A 21735-nucleotide genomic window follows, 5' to 3' on the forward strand; every position below is an offset into this window, starting at 1 on the left:
GATGTCCAATGTCCAAACACTACATGAAGTGGGATCCAAATGGTGCTGGTACGATGGGTCGGGATGTTTGCGGGGTCGGCATCTACTTCTTATTTTACTTCTAGTCAACCATCTGACTCTCTTGTTGTTCTTGCCATCCTCTTTTTCAGAATCCATTATTTATCTACTTTATTAAAGAGAGCTAATGTGCTGCCTTCTGGGTTATGACTGTAATCCTTAATATTCTGTCAGGATCAATAAATAAAAGCTGAAATGAAATGTCGCGTGTCTGTGTTAAGAGTCGAGGCCTTGTAAAGGGAATGACTGAATGATGGAGTCGTATATCAGCCTGTCATGAAGGAGTTAGGGACTTATTCAGGACATGCACTACTCATTTCTGAATTTATGAACAGCTGCTTAAAATAGGTGGATTCCTCACGCGCAGTGTTCATGTTTCTGACCAGGAAAAAAAGCGTCCTGAGATAAACGTCCTGACGATTGCAGGTCGAAGCGATGGGACTGGAGAAGAGGGAGCAGGAGCAATGATCACCATTTTAACACCATTTTTCATCTCGACTGCCTGATTGGTTAGAGCCCCACAGGGATGCTCTGTAAGGTGAAATTCGATTGGTTGTGAATTGAGATAATTTTTTGGCTGACATTTTGGGGGTATTTATATTGGATCTAATTAGAATTTGGATGGGAAAAGTGAAGGATATAATTGGTAAGGGATTTAGTGGAGAACAGGTGTGGAATGAACTCCTGATTTGTTAAGATGCAGAGGGAACTCTTAGCTGAAAAGCTGGAGATTGGCCCGTTTTCGAGAGTGGAAATGACTCTAGGGTGTGTTCTGTAATTCATTAGATCTCTTGGATGTAAAACGTTTCTTATAACTAAGATTGATTAACTGTGGCGGTGGTGTGGATAAATATAGTGCATTACAGAAGGTTTTGGAAGCATTTTGCAAAGGAAACATGCGATTTCATTCGGATTATACATTTTATGCAACCTTCAATTTGCTCAGTAAAATGAGATATTGATTAATAATGCTTTGTGATGCTTTCCTAATCACTATAATTCAGCTCTCTCTGTCTGGTGATGCTTTTTCTTTTAATACTTATCTATAGGAAGCTTAGATGAAGCACAAAAGTAGCTTACAGTTTAAAATAAACAGGTTGTTTTCACAGCTCCATAGTGTATTTTTAAGCTTTTGGAAATAATTAAAGTAATTAACAGGTTAAAAAAAAATATTTAATAGAGAAGTTAATATATTCTTGACAATATTATGCTAATCATTTTTCTATACATTAAATGTTTGGACACACACAATTGAATAAAACCAGCACTGAGGTGCAGTGTGATTCAGGGCCCGGTTTTGTTACTGTGCTTGGGTTAATGCTTGCGAGTTTCTGTGCAGGTTCTCAATTTGCCTGAGTGGTTCTCAACATGCCTGTAGGTACACTGCGAAAAATGACTTCATAGCGGTGGAAATACAGAACAATATATTTAGGATATTGTAATGTAAATGTGTATATCTATATTATATATATATATATAATATAATATATGTGCGTGTATAACACACACACACACACACACACACACACACACACACACACACACACACACACACACACACACACACACACACACACACACACACACACACACACACACACTATAATCATCCCAGTAACTGCCTGTTCAGTCCACTGCCAAGTGCTTCCACTGTCTGATGGCCAATCTAAAACTCTTAGAAGGAGCTTCTTTCTCACGAGCTATCAGGCTTGCTCAGTTCTCCCTTTAGTTATACTTGTGTTTATTCTTTATTTCTATTTCTTTATTTAAATTTCCTCATATTTTCTCTTTTTTATATTCATAGTCCCTTTATGTAATGCACAGATTTCTGAGTGGCCGATCAGTGTTACGTTTTACGGCAAGTTTTATTCCGCACATAACTGTGTTTGTGACTAATGAAAAATCCGGAATCTTATATTGAATAGTTCAAGCTCTTTTCAAGCTTGAAACAGTTTTGGTGTCTTGTCAGATAATTTTGGTTATTTTGAACATTTATTTCTAGAACGAACGATTTGCCAGTGTAGCAAAAAAAAAGAAAGAAAGAAAAAAAAAGGACAAAAATACTAGGGGTTTTAAACCAATCTTTCTTTGAGATCTCTGCTAAGTGTGTGTGTGTGTGTGTGTGTGTGTGTGTGTGTGTGTGTGTGTGTGTGTGTGTGTGTGTGTGTGTGTGTATAACCTAGTCTGGGTTTTTATTTATTTTATTCAATAACACAATTTTACTTTTACCTGTGTGCCTGGAGCTTACTGGAGATCATGTTCTTACTTTTTCACCATCTTTACACACACTTACACACACACACACACACACACACACACACACACACACACACACACACACACACACACACACACACACACACACACACACACACACACCCCTGCTCCCACCTTTTTTATCCCTGTAACCATTTCCACACATATTTTTTTCCTGTTTTTTTCCTCTTTCTGTCAATTTCTATCTATTTTATGATTTCAGGTCATCTTGAACAATTCTACTTTTCCAGGACATACAAATCCTGTTGTCTTTAGTTGTTTCAATTGAAATACTATAACATACCAATTATTATAAATACAACTTGTTTTTGAACCTAATACGTCTTCCATTAGGCGTTTCTTACTTCTCACACACTTAACTTTCTTCTACTTTTTTAATTAAGTTATTACCCTCAGCTTTTTGTTTTTTTTTCTGTTTTTTATAATTATAGTGGAAAAGCAACAGTCAAATATATGCTTAGGATTGTAATATTTAATGTTGCTTATTGTATGTGTGAATAAGGATCAGGGTCCTGTGTTTATTCCTGGTCTATAATTCTGCAGTTTTTGCAGACTTTGGATAAATCGTACACGTTTCCCAGAATTAAAGACTTAACTGAATTATTGTCTTCACCAATTGCAGTAATGTGTGGAGTGAAAGAAGGCATTCCTCTTCTCTGCATTACTTATGCTTATCTCTTTCCGTAACGTGTTTATAGCAGCGGAAGTACAACATGCCCGTCTCATTATCAGCCTCTGAGCAGCGGAGCATGGCATTCTGTGTAATAGTTTAATGAGGCTTTTCTTATTGCACAGCCTTCTGTGAGAATGTGTACGGACTATTACTTATAGGCTCTAATAGTTAGTGTATTATGAAACAAAAGATACCTGGGATGAAGCTAATTGAAAAATATTATATATGATTTGTGTGTGCTGCAAAAAACTGATATAATTACAGACAAATTACCATGCCATGATTGTCTCAAGCAGTTTTTATTATCTGTCATTTTCTATCAATGGGTCCAGTTCCACCTTTGATAATCTATAATGCTGCTAAGCGCAATAAAAATAATACATTTCGAACACTTTTATTCATAAATATCAGTTATGCGATCAAATGCAGTCTGGATTATGTTCAAGGTCTGTTTTTCATAGTTTCATTACTGAGTGGCTTGTATTCCTCGTGATTTATTATCTTCCTCTCGATTCTGATCTTTCATAACTTTGTCCTTAAGTTAAAACATCTATAGAAACCATCAATATTATAGAGATACGCTGTATAATAAAGATGATAGATGTATAACAGTGAGAATGATTGCAATCACAAAAGCAAATTTTTAGGAAAACCCCTGCAAAAGTGTAAATGTTTAACAAAAAAGCTTAACAACTGGTTTGAACTGTTTTGGCCGTCCTTTCTTAATGATATCCAGCCTTTCTTGAAAAGTCCATCTTGTAAACATCGTTGTAAGTGGACGACCAAATAAATTTTTTCTCCTTTGTCAGCCATTATGGAATGAAAAAAACAAATCAAACAAACACTACTTTAAAATCCACACAAATATATTTGAGTTTGTGCAGTTTGCAACAGATGAGGTTTGCGAGCTCTTACTAGTGCACTCTCTGACCATCCAATCAAAAAACGTAAGACGTTCTGACTCCTGCTAGAGGGCCTCGGAGTGACCGAACCACAGTCTGATTGGTTACAGCAACAGCTTTAACCAACATAGAGTTTATGATAAAAAGAAATAAAAAAAAAAACCCACAGTGCTCACAGTGCTGGCCTTGCAGCAACAAGTAATGTGATTTACATTTTCATCCTTATCAAACAATTCAGAGAGCCCTAATGGCCTGTGTCTGGGGGTAAAGTCATCTTGAAAGAGACAACTTCTTTCAGCTGCTCCTTTTAGGGGTCACCACAGCGGATCATCCGTCTTAAACCACCCTGTCCTCTACATCTGCTTCTTTATAACCAAAAAACTGCATGTCTTCTCTCACCACATTCATAAACCTCCTTTTTTTTACCTTCCTCTGTTCCTCCTTCCTGGAGGCTCCATCAGCATTATTCTAACCAATGTATTATTCTCATACAGTGAGAATGAATGCATTACTAAAGCAAGAAACGCATTGAACACAATTTAACAAGACTCCTTGCTCTGCGAAGAAATCGACTGTGAGATTGGTTGTCGAATCAGGCTCCTCCTATCAAAATATTAAATCTTTAACTATTCAGGTCACCCCTTATTCTATACTCTATTCTATCCTATATATATTCTATAAATAGACACAAAGGTCAGACCTTTGCCATTTGGTGATATCAATGGCACTAATGCCTTTTACTATGACAAAGACATTTTCTTTGTTAACAAAATGGGATCTTTTATCGTTGTTGGAAGGCAGCTATATGGCCACAATCTGATCATAATCAGAACAGTACTGTAGTTTAATGTAATTTCAGCAGCTTCTGGAAATATTAACCTGCCAATACTTTTATGAATACTTCCAAAATAGAGAATTAGTACAGAAATGTGTGAAAGTCTTGCAGTGAGAATAAATGAATAAGTCTCCTTTCACTGTAGCCACAGCTGCACCACCTGCATACCTCATCTCTAGCAAAAGCAGCGATAATATCCACCTACAGTAAAATGATCCTGGGTTTTATGCATTATGGTTTTTCTGGGGATTTGAAATGCAGTGCAAATTTTACACGACAGAAAGGCAGCTTGCCTGCCTTTTCGCTTTTGTTGAAAAAAATCTGTATTGTAAATTTCCTAAAAACTATTCATTGAGCTCTTGCGGCCGGTGTCTGGGAGTGGAGACCACTCTTTTCTTATAAATTACTTAAAAATATATATAATCACATGTGATCAGTGAGAAGAACGTTGTATTGATTTTTACTATTGGTTTGCTTTCAGGGGAAGTAGAGCCGAACTGTGCAAGGAACAACAAATCACTACAAATAGCGTAACAGGGCAGCCAGAACCCTACACTTTCGGGGGTGAATCATACAGGCCTGTATTGTTCTGTTGTGTAAACCACACATGCTCTCACCCACTTGTTGAGAATTTATGGATTGGTGACTCATCTGACCAGATCACTTTTTTCTCCACATTTCTGTAGAAAAGCGCCTGTGGTTTTTGGACCACTAAAATTGAACATACATTTATCTTTGTAATGAGGGGTTAAGTCAATGCAATCCTACTGTATATTGATTTGCAGCAAATGTGCATTTGTTTTTGTAATGAAGGCTTGATTCAATGCAAACCCACTGGATGGATTGTTCTTGTTGACAGTCCTGCTATGACACCTTTTATCACCATTGCTATTGTGGGTTTTTTCCCTTTCCTTTTAGAAAGCACACTAATGCACAAGCACCCCAGTCTTTCTATGTGTACTTGTAATTTCATGCACAATTTCTTACCTTTGTATTCATGACATCGGTTCTATAGAACCAAATGCGAATGTCACTTTACTCTAGTTACTAATCGTATATATATATACTGTATATGCATATATAGACTATGTCTCATTTTAACAGTGCTGTCATTCTTTGTTTATTTTCCTCAATGGTTTTGTTTTTCCCTTTGTTGTTGTTGAATGCTATGCTGTATGAATGAAAATACAAGGTCAACCAGGCCTGTTCAGCATTTTTATACATACACAGAGCATTGTAGAATAGGTAATTGCTTAATTGTATTATGTAGTCTGAAAGCATCTGCAGCCATTATGTTCCCATTGGTATTTCAGTGCCTATTCAACAATAGGAAAAGACACAGACACACACCCACAAATCCACAATCTGATCTTCCAGGGTTTATTTGCTATAATAAAGTCAGTAACAGTTTGTAATATTTGGCTTCTCACATTCCAGCATCTGTCCAAAACACCCTGTTTTAAATTCATTCTATAAGTCACAGTAATTGTTGGTTGTTAAATTACCAGAAGACTCAAACTGTGTAGAGTATCAGCAACTTTTTGCTTACTAGACTGGACACATGGTGAGTTTGGTGGTCCCTGGGATATTGTTCTACATTTTGCTGATACTAATAAAGCCTGTACAATTTTTTCTAAGGATGCAACAATCCCATTACATTTGCACAGTGTCTGGGCCTAGAAGGGAGTACAGGAACTATAACGGTTTACTTTTTGCAAGTTGTTGCATCGATGGGAAATGTAAAAAAAGTATAGTTATTGCTTTTAATGATCGAATGAAAATCTGACTGACAAACAGGACAGCAGCCACAAGATATCTCTTTAACCCTACTAGGAAAGTGATAGGTTAGCGGTAGGTCAGTTGGTTGCTGATCGGAAGGTCAATGGTTTAAGCCCCAAGCTGCCACTCTTGAGCCCTAAAGCAAACTCTCTGTGCTTCATCATGGGTGACCCTGCAATGTGACCCCAGATTCCTAACAACATAACAACATGGGACATACAAAGAACGAATTTCACTGTGCTGTAAAGTACATATAATAACCAAAAACTATTCCCCCCCCAAAGGAAACTACTATCACACAGGCAAGAGAATATGAACAGTGCCAGAGAAAATTAACATAAAAAGGAGACTACACTTGACTGAATTTTAATTAGCTAACCTAAGCAATAAACACCAAACAAACTAGCTGACTACACTAGGTCGACCTAACAAACAAATACAAGGGGTGCCACCTGCCATGTAACCTAGCGGTGTCTAGACAATGCTAGAATGTTGGTCCGACTGGTTGTCAAACCAAGTGAGCTAGTATATGACAACATGTGGAATAAGTCAAGTCAAGTCAAGTTAAGTCAAGTCAAGTAGGCTATATACAGTGTCATTCCAACTATATACAGTGCTTTACACAGTGAAACTAAATGTTTAACCAGGACCAAACCAGACAACACAAAATGTAAACAACATTTAGTGCAAAAAAACAAACAAAAGACACCACGAGACAAGGGGACAGTAGACACAGTAACTCTCAAAAACAGAAGACACAGTGACCCTGTATCGCCGATCAATATGGTACAGAATTTTGTTTGTGCACGTCGGTTGTCTATATAGAAATAAGAAATAAATACTGTACATGTCAACATTTGGTTCAATGCACACATTAAGTTCAAAAACAAATGTGCAAAAATAGTAATTTTTTCAAACAGAGTTTTTTTTTTTTTTTGCTGTTGAAGTGTGTGTGCAGTCGAAGGGTTTCAGGTGCCACTTTTAAACCCTAAGCTTTGACTCTTTGATTGGGTTCTTGCTTTTGATTGGTCCATTCCCAGCCATTTAATTATGACTAGGCTCCAAATATAGTAGGAAAGCAGAGAGACTGCAGAGCAAAACATGTTGTGGACACTGACAGGAAACGGACTGAAAATATGCGACAATTCAAGTTGGTTGAAATGTTAAACAAATTGTAATGCACATTTTAAACAAATGAGTGTTGAAGCTGTATACTGTGACCTCGTTTCACAGGTACAATAGCAGTGAGCGGGTTTTAGAAGTGGCAAACATGGGTATAGACGTTGATGTTCAGGATTCCCCAATTGGAAATCGGAGGCTAAAACTAAAGAGCTGAGCTGATCACAGAAAACCAAACTGTGTGCAGATACTTAGTTGTTAATATACACTAATCACAAAACAATCAGACACCTGGTTCTGCATGCGAAAAGCTATTAATAAGCCAAACTGTGCTGACCGGTGGATTTGCATCCCGCTTGCAATGATACATACGAGAGACCTGGAGATCACAATGTGCATTCGGGTTTCCATCATAGAAAATTAAAGATTTCTGCTACTGGTCAAAACATTGAAATTTGTTAATGTGAAAAGATTTATTTGTATTGTTCTTTTATTTATTTTATTGATTTGGGATTTGTTTAAAAATTTATATTTAGTTTTCTTCACAAAATCTATTACAATTTCACAAATAAGCAGCAGGAGTTTGTAGAAATAATAAAACAACATTTTCATTTATAAATTGTCGAAAATCTAATGTTTGTTGAAAAACTATCAATAAGGACTTGAACCCATCATCGAACGTATTGCATTGTACTTTTGAGTGAATTGGTACGTCCCTAATTTTTACACAGACATTGTTATTTAACCGTGTCCCTGAATGTCAATATTTGTCGACACATCAAGTTTGCAGTTTTTTCCCTTTATTTTAATAATTGTTTCCAATAACACAATTTATTATGAGTAGTGTGAAATTTTGTCCCCACTACACTTCCCTCATCTCTTTTCCTCTCACAGATTCTAACCCGCACACAACTTGGAAACTCGGGCGACCTGACTAGCTTCAAAAAAGCCGTGTTTGATTCAATTTCTTCACAATCTGGGCGCAGTTGGCCTGCTGCCTGTCCTGATAACATTACACTCTCCCTCAGCGCACAGTCAAACCCAGCTTAGGAGCTTGTGTGCGCGATCTGCTCATTTGTCTTCATGCTTCTTTAAACACTTTAAGGCTTATAAATGCTATGAAGCTATAGATGGAGTTCGGCTTGAACGATGGAAAGTCACGATTTAGAACTTCAAAGAGAAGATAATTCAGTCAAATGACTGTGTGATTACTGAGTAAACAGATTCACACCTTTCAAAGGTGATGCATGGTTCTGGTGAGGAAACACACACACACACACACACACACACACACACACACACACACACACACACACACACACACACACACACACACACACACACACACACACACACACACACACACACACAGAAGCTTCTTAGTTATTTACTGTTTCCCCATTAAGCATTTCTTTGTAAATAACCAAGTGCTTTTCTTTCAGTTTTGGTCTTTCACCGTTTTGCATGAATGAGTCTACGCACTTCCATTTCAGCTCATATAACCCACACATTACCGCTCAATTTACTCACGGTAACCAAAACGTCAACCTTTTAATTTTTAGCTAAAAGAAGTGCTTCTTTACACACTGCAGCGTTCCTTCGTTAATGGGGCTCCTTCTTAACTGCTCAGTGTTTCATTTTAAATGATCAGCAGGTAGATTATAAGTTGCTAACCTTCCTTTTGCTTTATCCTTCACACGCACACCGAGCTTGCTAGCATCAGGAGGTGCTTCGGTTAATACTTCTATAACGAGAGGCACTTGTTTCCTTGGGTAGCTCTGGGAAATCGTTCTATGAATACTCAGCAAAACAAAACCAGTCTGCTCACCTTTGATATGAGACCCATTTATTGAAGGGTAACACACACATACACATACACACAGTCTTCTACACCTAAAACGTGGAAAAACACCATGCCGTTAATGACGTTATTGCTCCATCAAGGTGCCCTTATTTCCCCTGTTATTGGACATTTTACACTTAATAGTTTCAGAGAGCTTTGAGGCAAAATTTGATGTTGTAAAAAGGAAATCTGCGCAAAACTGTTGTCTTTCACATCATATGTAACCCATGTGCAAAAATGTTTACCTCCTCTGAATTTAATAACCGCTTTTCTTCTATTTTTTCCTATTTTAGTGTCAGTAACTACAACATAAGCACCTTTATAATACTTGAGTAATAACATAAAAGTCTTGCTTCAGGTCCGGTCACAGCATTTGTACTGCCCGTAGATACCTGGATGATGTATAAAATTTAAAGCAAAGTTAAGGTGGGGGGTTAATATTGTTGTCGAAAACAACTCGGAGTCATGGGTTTTGCTTCCAGAAGATAACGGCCTTTATTATCAATCAACAAAAGCCAGAGTTGGTCCGCAAAGCGACTGACCCTCCGGGTACAATCCAACTTTATTAATACCTGGACCACAAATGCATGTCTATACATCCCACTTCTCCATCCATCTCATTTGGGGCCCCCTTATACATACAATACAACTCCCAAAAGTCTAGGTACAGACACACATAACAAACTATACTATTTCATGCATGGATAACACACATCGTACATTATACAATATACTGTGCAAAAAATTTGCATAGAGATCAGGAGATAACATCCTCTAATGACAAGATATAGTTATGTACAAGTATGATTGACAGTATATACAGAATAAACAGTAGTGCGGTGATAAACAGGTTATGGATGGTGCAAAAATGCATAGTGCATAAGCAGTGTAAAAAAATAAAATAAAAAATAATAATTAAGGAAGTGACAATGCAATAGTGTATTTTGACATTGTATGATGATCAGCTGTTCAGTGAAGTAACAGCCACAGGAAAAAAAGCTTTTCTTCAGTCTGTTTGTGCGGCTCTGAGGCACCTGTAACGACTACTTTAGTCATATTGGAATTGGTGACTTTGAAGTATTAATAGAGTAAGTTTTGGCATGAGATATCTATACTTTTACTAAAGTATGATTTTCAGGTACTCTTTACACCTCTGACAATCGGAGTACTACAAGCTCTCCATATACAGTGCCTTGCGAAAGTATTCGGCCCCCTTGAACTTTGCGACCTTTTGCCACATTTCAGGCTTCAAACATAAAGATATGTAACTGTAATTTTTTGTGAAGGATCAACAACAAGTGGGACACAATCATGAAGTGGAACGAAATTAATTGGATATTTCAAACTTTTATAACAAATAAAAAACTGAAAAATTGGGCGTGCAAAATTATTCAGCCCCCTTAAGTTAATACAAAAAAAAGGTTGCAAAGTTCAAGGGGGCCGAATACTTTCGCAAGGCACTGTATATATAGCTGCATTCAGATTAAAGTTAAGTATGCATAGTGAAGAGTTTATTTTGAAATTGCTTACACATCAGTATTCAGACATTGCATTTAATTACAGACTTGATAGCGCTTTAGAAGGTTAGTAAAAGAACATGCGGTGGAGTTTTTTTTATGTGTCGCACAATGTTGACCCTCGACTTGAGATCATTTTTTCCATAAACATGACTTTCTGTTATGTTAAAATGCGGTGTATAGACATTAATAAAAAACATCTAACTCTAACACTTCTACTGAAGGAAAATATGGTACAGTCAGCGACATGAACTATGTGCAGGTATTTTGCACTATGAAAATTGATGTTGGTGCACAACCTGCTATGTAATGTTCTTAGTACCTGCTAAGTAAATGCATCTTATTCATTTTTATTTTACAACATTATCTGTTCACTGTTAAAAGCGCAATACAAATTAAAATAAATTGAAAAAAATGAGGGGGGAGTGGTGGCTCCAGCTGTTGAGGCGCTGGGTTGCCGATCGGAAGGTCTGGGGTTCAAGCCCCGGTATCGCCAGGCTGCCACTCTTGGGCTCTTGAGCAAGGCCCTTAACCCTCTATGCTCCGGGGGTCCCTTACGAGGGAAATATCAAGGTCCGTGACGTCGGAGTGACGTGGGGCCGCCTTTCCGTGGGCTCACCACCTGCAGTAGGGACCGTAAGGGACGGTGCTGCGAGGATTGGGCAGCAGGCGGGGGCCTGCTTAGACTGCTGCCCCCACGACCTGAATTACGGATAAGCGGGAGAAAATGAATGAAAAATGAATGAATGAAAAAAATTAATTGATAGACTTTAGACTGTATGGCCAAACATATGTGAGCACCTGACCATCAAATCCATCTGTGGCTTTTCTTATAAACATTTGCTACCCTGTTATCAGGACACAATTGTACAAAAAGTCATTGTATACTGGATTTTAAAAGATTGTTATTCACAGGGACAAAGGCTTCCAAAGCCTATCTTAATAGTGCCCCTGTGGACAAAGTGAGCTCCTTGAAAAACATGGTTTAGGACTTGTGTGGTCGTCACAGAGATCTGATCTCAACCCCAGTGAACACCTTTGGGATGAACTAGAATGCTGACTGTGCAGCAAAGATGTGTGGTGTGTCAGTGTGAAGACATGTAGAGCACATGTCATAAAAAACGAATACAAAAAAAGTAGTTTTCCTTCCATTAGTGTTCAATTTTCAGGAACCGTTTAGTGATGCAGAGTATAGTGCATGGTGCAGCTCATGTAGAGTGTTTCAGGGGGAAATCCTGGGACTGTACATTCTTTTCGGGTTTTGAATTTTGTCTTCCATCCTCATGTCCACCTATCAAGGCAGATATCTTGTTATCAGTATCACTTGTGCTTGTGTGGTGCAACCTGTCAGGAGAGAAAGACAAAGTAAAGAAGAACAGGAGAATGAAAGTAAGGAAAAAACCACACCACACAGCATGTAATTCAACCCAACAGCAAACATTGAATATGTTCTTGAATATAGAACTGCACCATGGTGTTCAGAAAATTGGTCTATATCCCACTGAATCACGATGAAAAAAATGAATACAGAGAGTGGAATGAAAGACAAAGGAAGGAAAGGTGGGTGGCGTTGGAGCTCTGCTGATGGGAATGGATGACTGTAGTGACGAGGCTCAAAGAAGCTCATGAAGAGATTGAGAAATGAAGCTCTCTCTCTGCTTCATTGTTTTATGCAAGTTATGGGACAGAAGACGTGTCTGCAGTCCAGGGTTGCATGAATGTAAAAATACAGATGAAGATACTAAAAGACAAACGATACGACTGAGAGAATTATGATCTTTTTTTGAAGTTCGTGAGACTAAAACCTCGAGTTGATTAACAGGTCAAATGAAAAAGTAAGGCTGTTTTTTTTTTTATTGGAGTGTGAATGATGAATTGCTTTAGGGCTGCTCGTTAGGCTATTATTGTTGTATCTGATCCAAAAAAACCCCATTTATATTATGTATATTAGGGATGGATAGATTCGCAGATTCACGTGATATATCAGTTTAAAAAAGTGTTATTTGCATTGGGGGAAAAAATATTTCTTTATATACAATTAGTAGATGCACTCTTCTTTTATTATTTAGAAATAATTTGTGACCAATATTTAACATGTAGATTAATTTCTACACGCTGCCACGTGAATACGACGTATCGCAACACTACAGAGACCGAGACGTGTCCTGAGTGTCACATGTGTCCTGAGTGTCACAATACAGATTAACATGGCAGAGTTAGAGCTGCATCTTCCTGAAGATTCTTTCCTGGTTTTATTGAATCTGTTTTCTTTTTTGTTTTGCACTACAGAGGCCTGTTTGTGAAAGGGACATGCATCAGAAGTCAGAAGGTTTTTCATGATTGGTTGTCTGCCCGAACCAAAAGAAATAAAAGCAAACTGTCTGTATCTGTATATGGAATTGTAGCGCGTCATATTTTTTCCAATTTGCATCGCAAATCCTCTATGATGCACACAATAAACCCTCTGGGGTCGACAAACGCGTCGGCGCGTTTTGTGGCATTTTTTTTCCCCCATATCCTGAAACGAAATTAAATAACTTTTTTTGATCGTACAGATAAAAACAATACATCTGAATCTGTAAAGGGTCTTTTATTTGTACACATAATAACAAATATAAGCTGTGCTTTTGTAAAATAAAGAAAACTGACAAGGGGGGCGCTCTCTGCCATATCTCTTCACCAACACATAAATAATACAACCTAAATCTCAGTGAATACTTACCTGTGTCCTGATGATTTACATAATTTAAAACACCATTATTACTTTAAAACAAGAATATTTTGTCTTCATGCTCTATGTTGAGTTTGGTTTCACTAATAATAAACATACATTTGCATAAAGTAGCAATATTTGTCCAAGGCCATGCAGCTAAGAGTATTAAAAACCTGAAAGGTATTAATTTAAGGTAGATTTGAACGAGATAAAATGTGTAATTAATTGTGAGTTAACTCACGACAATCATGAGAATAATCAAGATTAAATATTTTATCGATTAATCACGATTAAATATTTTATCGATTAATCACGATTAAATGTTTTATCGAATAATATGATGTGATGTCCGGTGTCCAGCGTGACACTAAAACAGGTAGTAGTAAAGGCTACTTTTTACTTAAGTACATGTCAGAGCCCAAACTTTTTTACTTTAACTTGAGCAAAAACTTATTATCAGTACTTTAACCTTTACCCAAGTATTTTAAAACATGAGTATCTGTACTTCTACTTAAGTGAAGGATGTGTGTCCGTTTGCCATCTCTGCGCATCCCATCGGTTGCCGCCTCATATATACCTTTAATGCGTTGTATATACATGTATCCTATATCTTGTTTTACTGCCAGAACCTTTATATTAATTTTCATGTACATATATTTACAGATTCATCACCATTTGTCAGGTAATATTTGTACTTCTGGTAGATGCTATACTGCATTTTGTGCTGTGTATTTGTACTATGCAATGACATTTATAATGTTAAACAGGGGCTTTGGAGCTAATGTGTGAAAAAGCACTCTGATGTTTCTTCCCTCTATTCTGGGCCAAGATAGATTCCTCGCTCTTGCCCACATCAGTCCAAGTTCGCAAAGACGTATAATAAAACAAATTTCTACCCCAATACAAACAATAGTCCTTAATGCTAATTTATTGCATTCATTATAATAATAGCATTATCATAATGATTACATTGCAGGAAATGTGTCTTTCTGTAGGTTGCGAACCCCCTGATACAAACAAACAGATGGTATTTTAAAAATACACAAGCACTCGCAGCAGTGGGAGCTACGAGTGTTGACTGTGGGTTATAAGTGCAACTCGAGTAAAGCTCTGTGTCAACAGCCATGCAGCTTATTTTTGTCTAGACAGGAGTGAAAACTAGTCTGTTGTTTCGACGCGTGGCAAAATAGAGCGCGAGAGACAGAAAGGACAGGCCACATATGTGGACCGAACTCGACACATCAGCGACTGTATAAAGTTGCCTGTGTGACAGTCAGTTAGTGCCTCACTCGATTCACGACAAAATTTAGAAGGAAAAGAATACAGGTGATGCATTCAGATTGGAATAATGATGCCATTTCATTCTAGACTTTTTGTGCCATTTTTGTCCAGATTGAACTAACAAAGCATCACAGCCTGGAGGAATCCTCCAATGGCTGTTTAGGCCCACTTGAACCCTGTTAAATACCATTAGGCTAAAACATTTATTCTCCCCGAGTCTCTTATTTTACCTGAGGGGATTGTTCTGACAGAATAACCCAGACTTTATCAGAGATCTAATAAAACAGTGTCACAGTTCAGCACCAGAACAATGTGCAGAAACACCAGCATTTTCCATAATAATGTTTTTCTTGTCAGGCTAATGTGTTTAGTAAGCTGTTATATCCATATGCGATTTCTTTTTTATTTCTAGCAGCCGAAGAAGTGAATAAAATGCTCAAAAAACAATGGTGAAATGCTAGAAATTGGGCCGTGAACCTCTTGAGATCAACATTAGTTTTACTTATTATATTTCCACTCATAAAAGCTCTTTTCAATGAAGCATAAACAAGTGAATAGATTATACCACGCCCTATAGTCATACACGCCGACGTGTGAACAGCTCAGAGTAAGCAGATTGGACCTGGTTGTGATGATAGCGTGGTGTGTTCTGCTATGGTCAGCTTGGCTTGATGCCGTTTGATGAAAATCACTGCGTCTGCACCTTTCCATGAAAAGCGACAGAATTAAAGAGTAATATGCTCTTTTTTGGTGTTAGAAAGGTAGGAATATTTTTTCTAAATAGACTTACTTTAATATTATAATAAAATGCAATAAAAAATATGAAAAATAATTTGCGAATATAAGATCTGTCCATCTTGACTGGATCCGTTCTTCATTGTAAGCTGCATCAGTATACATTTTGCTTCATTCACATGCATCAGGAACAAGAACATTTTATTTATGTGTGTGGCATTCAGTTATAGATAAAGCAACCAATCGAATAGAAGTTTGATTGTGTGTCATGTATGTGATCTGAATGTCCACAAACAACTCAACTATACAAACACAATTTCACAGAGGGTGGAAAAATAAAGTTCCTTTTCTTTTCTTTTCTTTTCTTTTCTTTTCTTTTCTTTTCTTTTCTTTTCTTTCTTATATTTTCTGTTCTTTTCTTTTCCTTTTCATTTCTTCCTTAAAACTTCCATTTCACTTCCTTCCTTCCTTCCTTTTTTTCCTTCCTTCCTTACTTTATTTTATCCCTCCTTTCTTTACCTTTTCTTTTCTTTCCTTTCCTTTCCTTTCCTTTCCTTTCCTTTCCTTTCCTTTCCTTTCCTTTCCTTTCCTTTCCTTTCCTTTCTTATATTTTCCGTTCCGTTCTTTTCTTTTCCTTTTCATTCAATCCCTAAAACGTCCATTTCCCTTCCTTCCTTCCTTCCTTCCTTCCTTCCTTCCTTCCTTCCTTCCTTCCTTCCTTCCTTCCTTCCTTCCTTTTCTCTTTCCTTTCCTTTCCTTTCCTTTCCTTTCCTTTCCTTTCCTTTCCTTTCCTTTCCTTTCCTTTCATATATTTTTTATTCTTTTCTTTTCCTTTTCTTTCCCCTTCCCTTCCTTCCTTTTCTGGTTCCTTCCTTCCTTCCTTCCTTCCTTCCTTCCTTCCTTCCTTCCTTCCTTCCTTTCTTCCTTCCTTCCTTCCTTCCTTTTTTAATTATTTCCTCCCCCCCCCCCCTCTCTCTCTCTCTCTCTCTCTCTCTCTCTCTCTCTCTGACACTGAACATATAGAATGTGTGTATGTGTGAGTGGGTGTGAATGTAAATGTATGACCTGATGATGTGGGAGATGAAGCATGTGTGCATTGCAATTAGCTAATGTGTTTTCCAATGTGCATGTTGTGCTCCTTATTTCCTTCCTCTCCTGCATAGCTGACAAGCCTCCTCTACTGTGTGTGTGTGTCTGTGTGTGTGTGTGTGTGTGTGTGTGTGTGTGTGTGTGTGTGTGTGTGAGTGCGTGTGTGTTTGTGTGTGATGCCTGACCTGTTGAGCTGGCAGATTGGAGCAGTCTGTAAGATGCGTGCCAGTTGGCCAGTGTTCAAGTGTGTGTGTGTGTGTGTGTGTGTGTGTGTGTGTGCTTGTGAATGTGTGCATCTCCACACTGTGCACTATGAATGAGGAGATTGACACACATTTCTGCCATTCATTAATCTGCTCTCACATATTATGCTAATCGATCTATTTCCAGAATCCTGATGCTGATCATTTCGACTGATTCGGCTCTTACTCATGAATTTGTGTTGTGTTTTTTTTTTAGGTGTGTTAATGACGGATCAACAATCCAAAAAGCCTCACCCTGTATTTCTGTGTGGAATAATAACCAGATTGTGTACAAAACATGGTTCACAGTTTGTCCATTACATCTTCTGCATGTTTCTCTGTTTAATCTCTGAAATACACTCCTTCCCTCTCTCCCTTTTTTCCTTTCCTTTCCTTTCCTTTCCTTTCCTTTCCTTTCCTTTCCTTTCCTTTCCTTTCCTTTCCTTTCCTTTCCTTTCCTTTTCTCACCTTTCCGCCCTCTCTCCCTCTTTTCCTTTCCTTTCCTTTCCTTTCCTTTCCTTTCCTTTCCTTTCCTTTCCTTTCCTTTCCTTTCCTTTCCTTTTCTCACCTTTCTGCCCTCTCTCCCTCATTTTCTTTCTTTCTTTCTTTCTTTCTTTCTTTCTTTCTTTCTTTCTTTCTTTCTTTCTTTCTTTCTTTCTTTCTTTCTTTCTTTCTTTCTTTCTTTCTTTCTTTCTTTCTTTCTTTCTCACCTTTCTTACCTTTCTCACCTTTCTGCCCTCTCTCCATCCTTTCCTTTCTTTTCCTTTCCTTTCCTTTCCTTTCCTTTCCTTTCCTTTCCTTTCCTTTCCTTTCCTTTCCTTTCCTTTCCTTTCCTTTCCTTCTCACCTTTCTTCCTTCTTGCACTCCTTTCCTTCCTTCCTTCCTTCCTTCCTTCCTTCCTTCCTTCCTTCCTTCCTTCCTTCCTTCCTTCCTTCCTTTCTTTCTCCCAACCCTCCCTCCCTCCCTCCCTCCCTCCTTTCTTTCTTTCTTTCTTTCTTTCTTTCTTTCTTTCTTTCTTTCTTTCTTTCTTTCTTTCTTTCTTTCTTTCTTTCTTTCTTTCTTTCTTTCTTTCTTTCTTTCTTTCCTTTCCTTTCCTTTCCTTTCCTTTCCTTTAGCTCACTCTCCCTGGATTCTTTTGAAGGAAACTGAGCCTAACTTGTGTATTTTAATGGTGTAATGTTGGCATTGATGTGTTTTCGATTTTGTGGGTAAAAAATCTCCTTAAATTTGCTCATTATTGTATTGTTTTTTAAAACGCTTCACATCACACAGCACTTTTCTGAAAAAACAAACAAACAAAAAAAAACCAATAATGCTAGCGGAAGCACTTTGTAAAAAAGCTGATAAGATGTGAAATATGTAGCGTGAAAGCCGCCTGAACAAGCAAATAAAAAAAACTGTCTCTTTATATCTACATGCACATAAATTTGCATCATATTCACACATAAAACATGTACATATCTGTAATGCAAGAGCACATTTTCTCACATTTCTTTCATGTTATACACAGCTGAGCATCTTAACACACACACACACACACACACACACACACACACACACACACACACACTCACACACACACACACACACACACACACACACACTCAAACACACACACATTGAGCTTGTTGAGATTTGTGATCAGACATGAGGGTGTAAAGTAAAGTCAGATACTCATGTGGGTGAGGTGATGACGTCAGGAGTGCAGTCAGAGTTCACATTCATCCCAAATGTGTTCATTAAGGTCAAGTATAAAGTTTTCTAGCAGGTCACTCAAGATTGCCCATCAACCCCATGCAATAGCATCATTTGAAATCACTTTAGCCACATGAATTTCCCAGAGATGCCCTCGAAATAATGTTTTAAGCTGAAGTGAAACCTTTGTAAGAAATCAAATATCAGCAGATATTTTCTTTTAGCTTTTACTGAAAAACCGTCTACAAATCCAATAAACAGTGGCATGGTTTAAACATCCGACCCACCGATCAGTAGTCGAATACATAGTTTTAATCAGTGAGCTACCACTTCCCCTAATAGTGTCAGGTATTGTCTCACTGCTAAAGGAAATTTAATTGCAAACCAAATGATTGCTTTTAGAAATCATAAATATTCAGGAGCTGATTTGGCCACATGACTGTGTAGTCTTGAGATACGCTTTTCCCTCGACATCCATTAATGGAAAAGATACCAGGTTAGGTCCCTTCAGATCTTATAAGAGGTCCAAAAATGTAAGTTTTAAATTGAGATTTTATTTCAGATAGTTTTTTTGGAAAATGATTAATCAATAAAATCTGCCAATTCCCCCCATAATCACAATTTGTTCTTTAGCTCCCTGTCTAATGCTGTTCTGCCCCTCTAAGTGATGACTTTAGATCTCATTTCTAATACCTATTTCATATAAATGAGTTCAGCTTGGCAAAGTGGAGGAACACATTATGAGTTTTGGTTCATTCCTGAGAATTCCTCCTGCTCATTTTAAAACAGTTGAACCTGCCATGAAGGAAGAGTGGATAGTGTTGAAGATAAATAGATCTTGAGCTTGGGTGATTGTGCATGTTCTCCTTGTGTTCATGCTTCCTTCCACCCCCCAGAAACACACCAGTAACTTCATTGGCAATGCTAAATTGTAAACAGATTGTGTTCACAGCGTTCCCGAATGCAGGTCCCCAATGAACCTGACAGGATCAAGCATTTACCTAAGAATTAACTGAATTTAAATATCTGCCTGTGTAAATTTAGAGCTTTTTCAATATCTTGATATGTTTCACTGGACATTTGCTATCACAGGAGGAAATAAGGAAGAAAAAGCTTTAATTTCAGGGTCTTTCTTCTAGAAATGATATTTACTGCATTTAGCAGACCCAAAGCGACGTACAACTGAGCAAGTAAGAGTTAAGGGCCTTGCTCAATGACCCAGCAGTGGCAGCTCCTTGGCGCTGGGATTTTAATTCATGATCTTCTGATCCAAGGCTCTTGGATGATACCTTGGAATGCCATAAAAACTAAGCTAACACATCAGTCAATGATGATCAATTAGCTGGATGATAACAGCAAGTCAGCACGAGACTTTGTAAGTGACAGAGAGACAACACCTAATTTCCATGAGGGAACTATGTTGTCTATATTTCTGAGAATGGACTTGGTGCACTAGTGTCATCTAAAATCACTTCAGCCACATGATTTTCCCGGAGATGCCCTAGAAATGTATTGTTTTAACCTGAAGTCAGCAACTCTGAGAAAATGGCAATGAAAGCTAAAAGCCAGAGACTATTGTAAGGAACCAGCAGGAGAATGTCCATCTTCCTTCAGCTTTTACTCGAAAAAAAATGTCTACAAACCTGTCATAGTGTTTTTATTAGTATTATTTTTTAAATGTTGACTGATTTTCGGTCTTCTGTAATCACACCACACTGCTCCTCTGGAAGTTGAGTCATGGAAAATGGACTTCTATCTGGTTCGATCAAAACGATCCACTATTTACCCAAACAGCTTCAGTATGAAGGAAGTTGTCAGGATTCCACAAATTTGTATGCTCCAGGGTCAAGGATTCTCCCCTCTCTGGAAAGTCTTGTTACGAAAACAAAGGGGAGGTGAGACTGGGGGAGTGTTAGGAGTAAAGGGAATCGTTAGGATGTAATGACCCCAGAGAAGGAGAGTAAGAAAGGTGTGTATAGAAGTATTAGAGGGGTAACGATCAGCAAATGTGAGGGGGGATGTGGGGTGCTTAGGTATGGCTTTCTTGGCAGACATATAAAGATGGTATGAAGTTTATTTATCTTCTTTTACACTCTATCACCATCAAAATAGTCCTCATGCACAGCAATACAGTGCACCCACTTTTCCTGCTTTTTCTGGCATGTGTCCTCTCAAGCACCTTCTGTAATTCTCTGCAGTGGTGTCAAAACAGAGACCTGAGCTGGATCTTCATCATTGCGAAAAGGGGGCGAAGTTCTCAGAAGGCAAATCTGGCGAATAGGGTGGGTGAGGAAGTGAGATCGTGTGAATTGTTCTCCGACGATCATCATGAACAAGTTGCCTAATGGTTTTAACATTTTCATCAATGAAGGTCTTCCTGATCTCCCATCATCTTCCAGTAAAATTCTTCCACTCTTGAAGCATGTGTGCCACTCTAAATACCTTGAATGAATTGTTGCAGCATCGTTGTATGTCAAATGTTTTTTTCATGTCAAACATTTCTGTGGCAGATTTGCCCAGTTTCACACAGTTTCTCTTTGTTCTAACTCACATGGTCATGATAGCAAAAGTTAGCATTATTAGTCATTACTACTATTCTGATACCACCTTGTAGATGGCCTTCTTCACTTTAAACCATCTGTCTTCTTTGTCCAGAATGTGTACTTTTTTATCATCAAATATGTATCCTTTGTCCTTCAGATGGAGGTCCATGGCTGATTCTCTTCCTGAGGTGTTGCTTCTTCTTCCCCTTCAACACACCTTTCTGATCCATACTGATCCACATCTGAACCAATTATTCTTGATTATGATTTACAAAATGTATACAAAATCTCTGTAATGTATTTTGACAGTTGCAAGCAGCACAACCACAATACTGTTTACACACAATAATCTATTTACTGCTCATCTTTTGCTGAACATAAATCAAATGGAGACGCTGGATCTTAAAAAAAGGTTTCAGTATTTGGATTTTGAAT

General features: G+C 37.9%; 1 protein-coding gene across 1 annotated transcript in view; it reads left to right on the plus strand.

The window, feature by feature from the left end:
- The window catches only part of LOC310739940 (acid-sensing ion channel 2-like), a gene marked incomplete at both ends in the record, with an annotated part of 71725 nt that extends 50250 nt beyond the window's left edge, over window positions 1–21475 (plus strand). Inside the window, 2 exons of the mRNA XM_083566239.1 lie at window positions 20956–21039; window positions 21458–21475. Coding sequence (XP_083422365.1) covers window positions 20956–21039; window positions 21458–21475 — 102 coding nt within the window. The remainder of the gene's footprint in view (window positions 1–20955; window positions 21040–21457) is intronic.
- Window positions 21476–21735: the final 260 nt, after the last annotated feature.

The sequence above is a fragment of the Silurus aristotelis genome, assembly GCF_946808225.1.
Source record: "Silurus aristotelis genome assembly, chromosome: 17".
NCBI lineage: Eukaryota > Metazoa > Chordata > Actinopteri > Siluriformes > Siluridae > Silurus > Silurus aristotelis.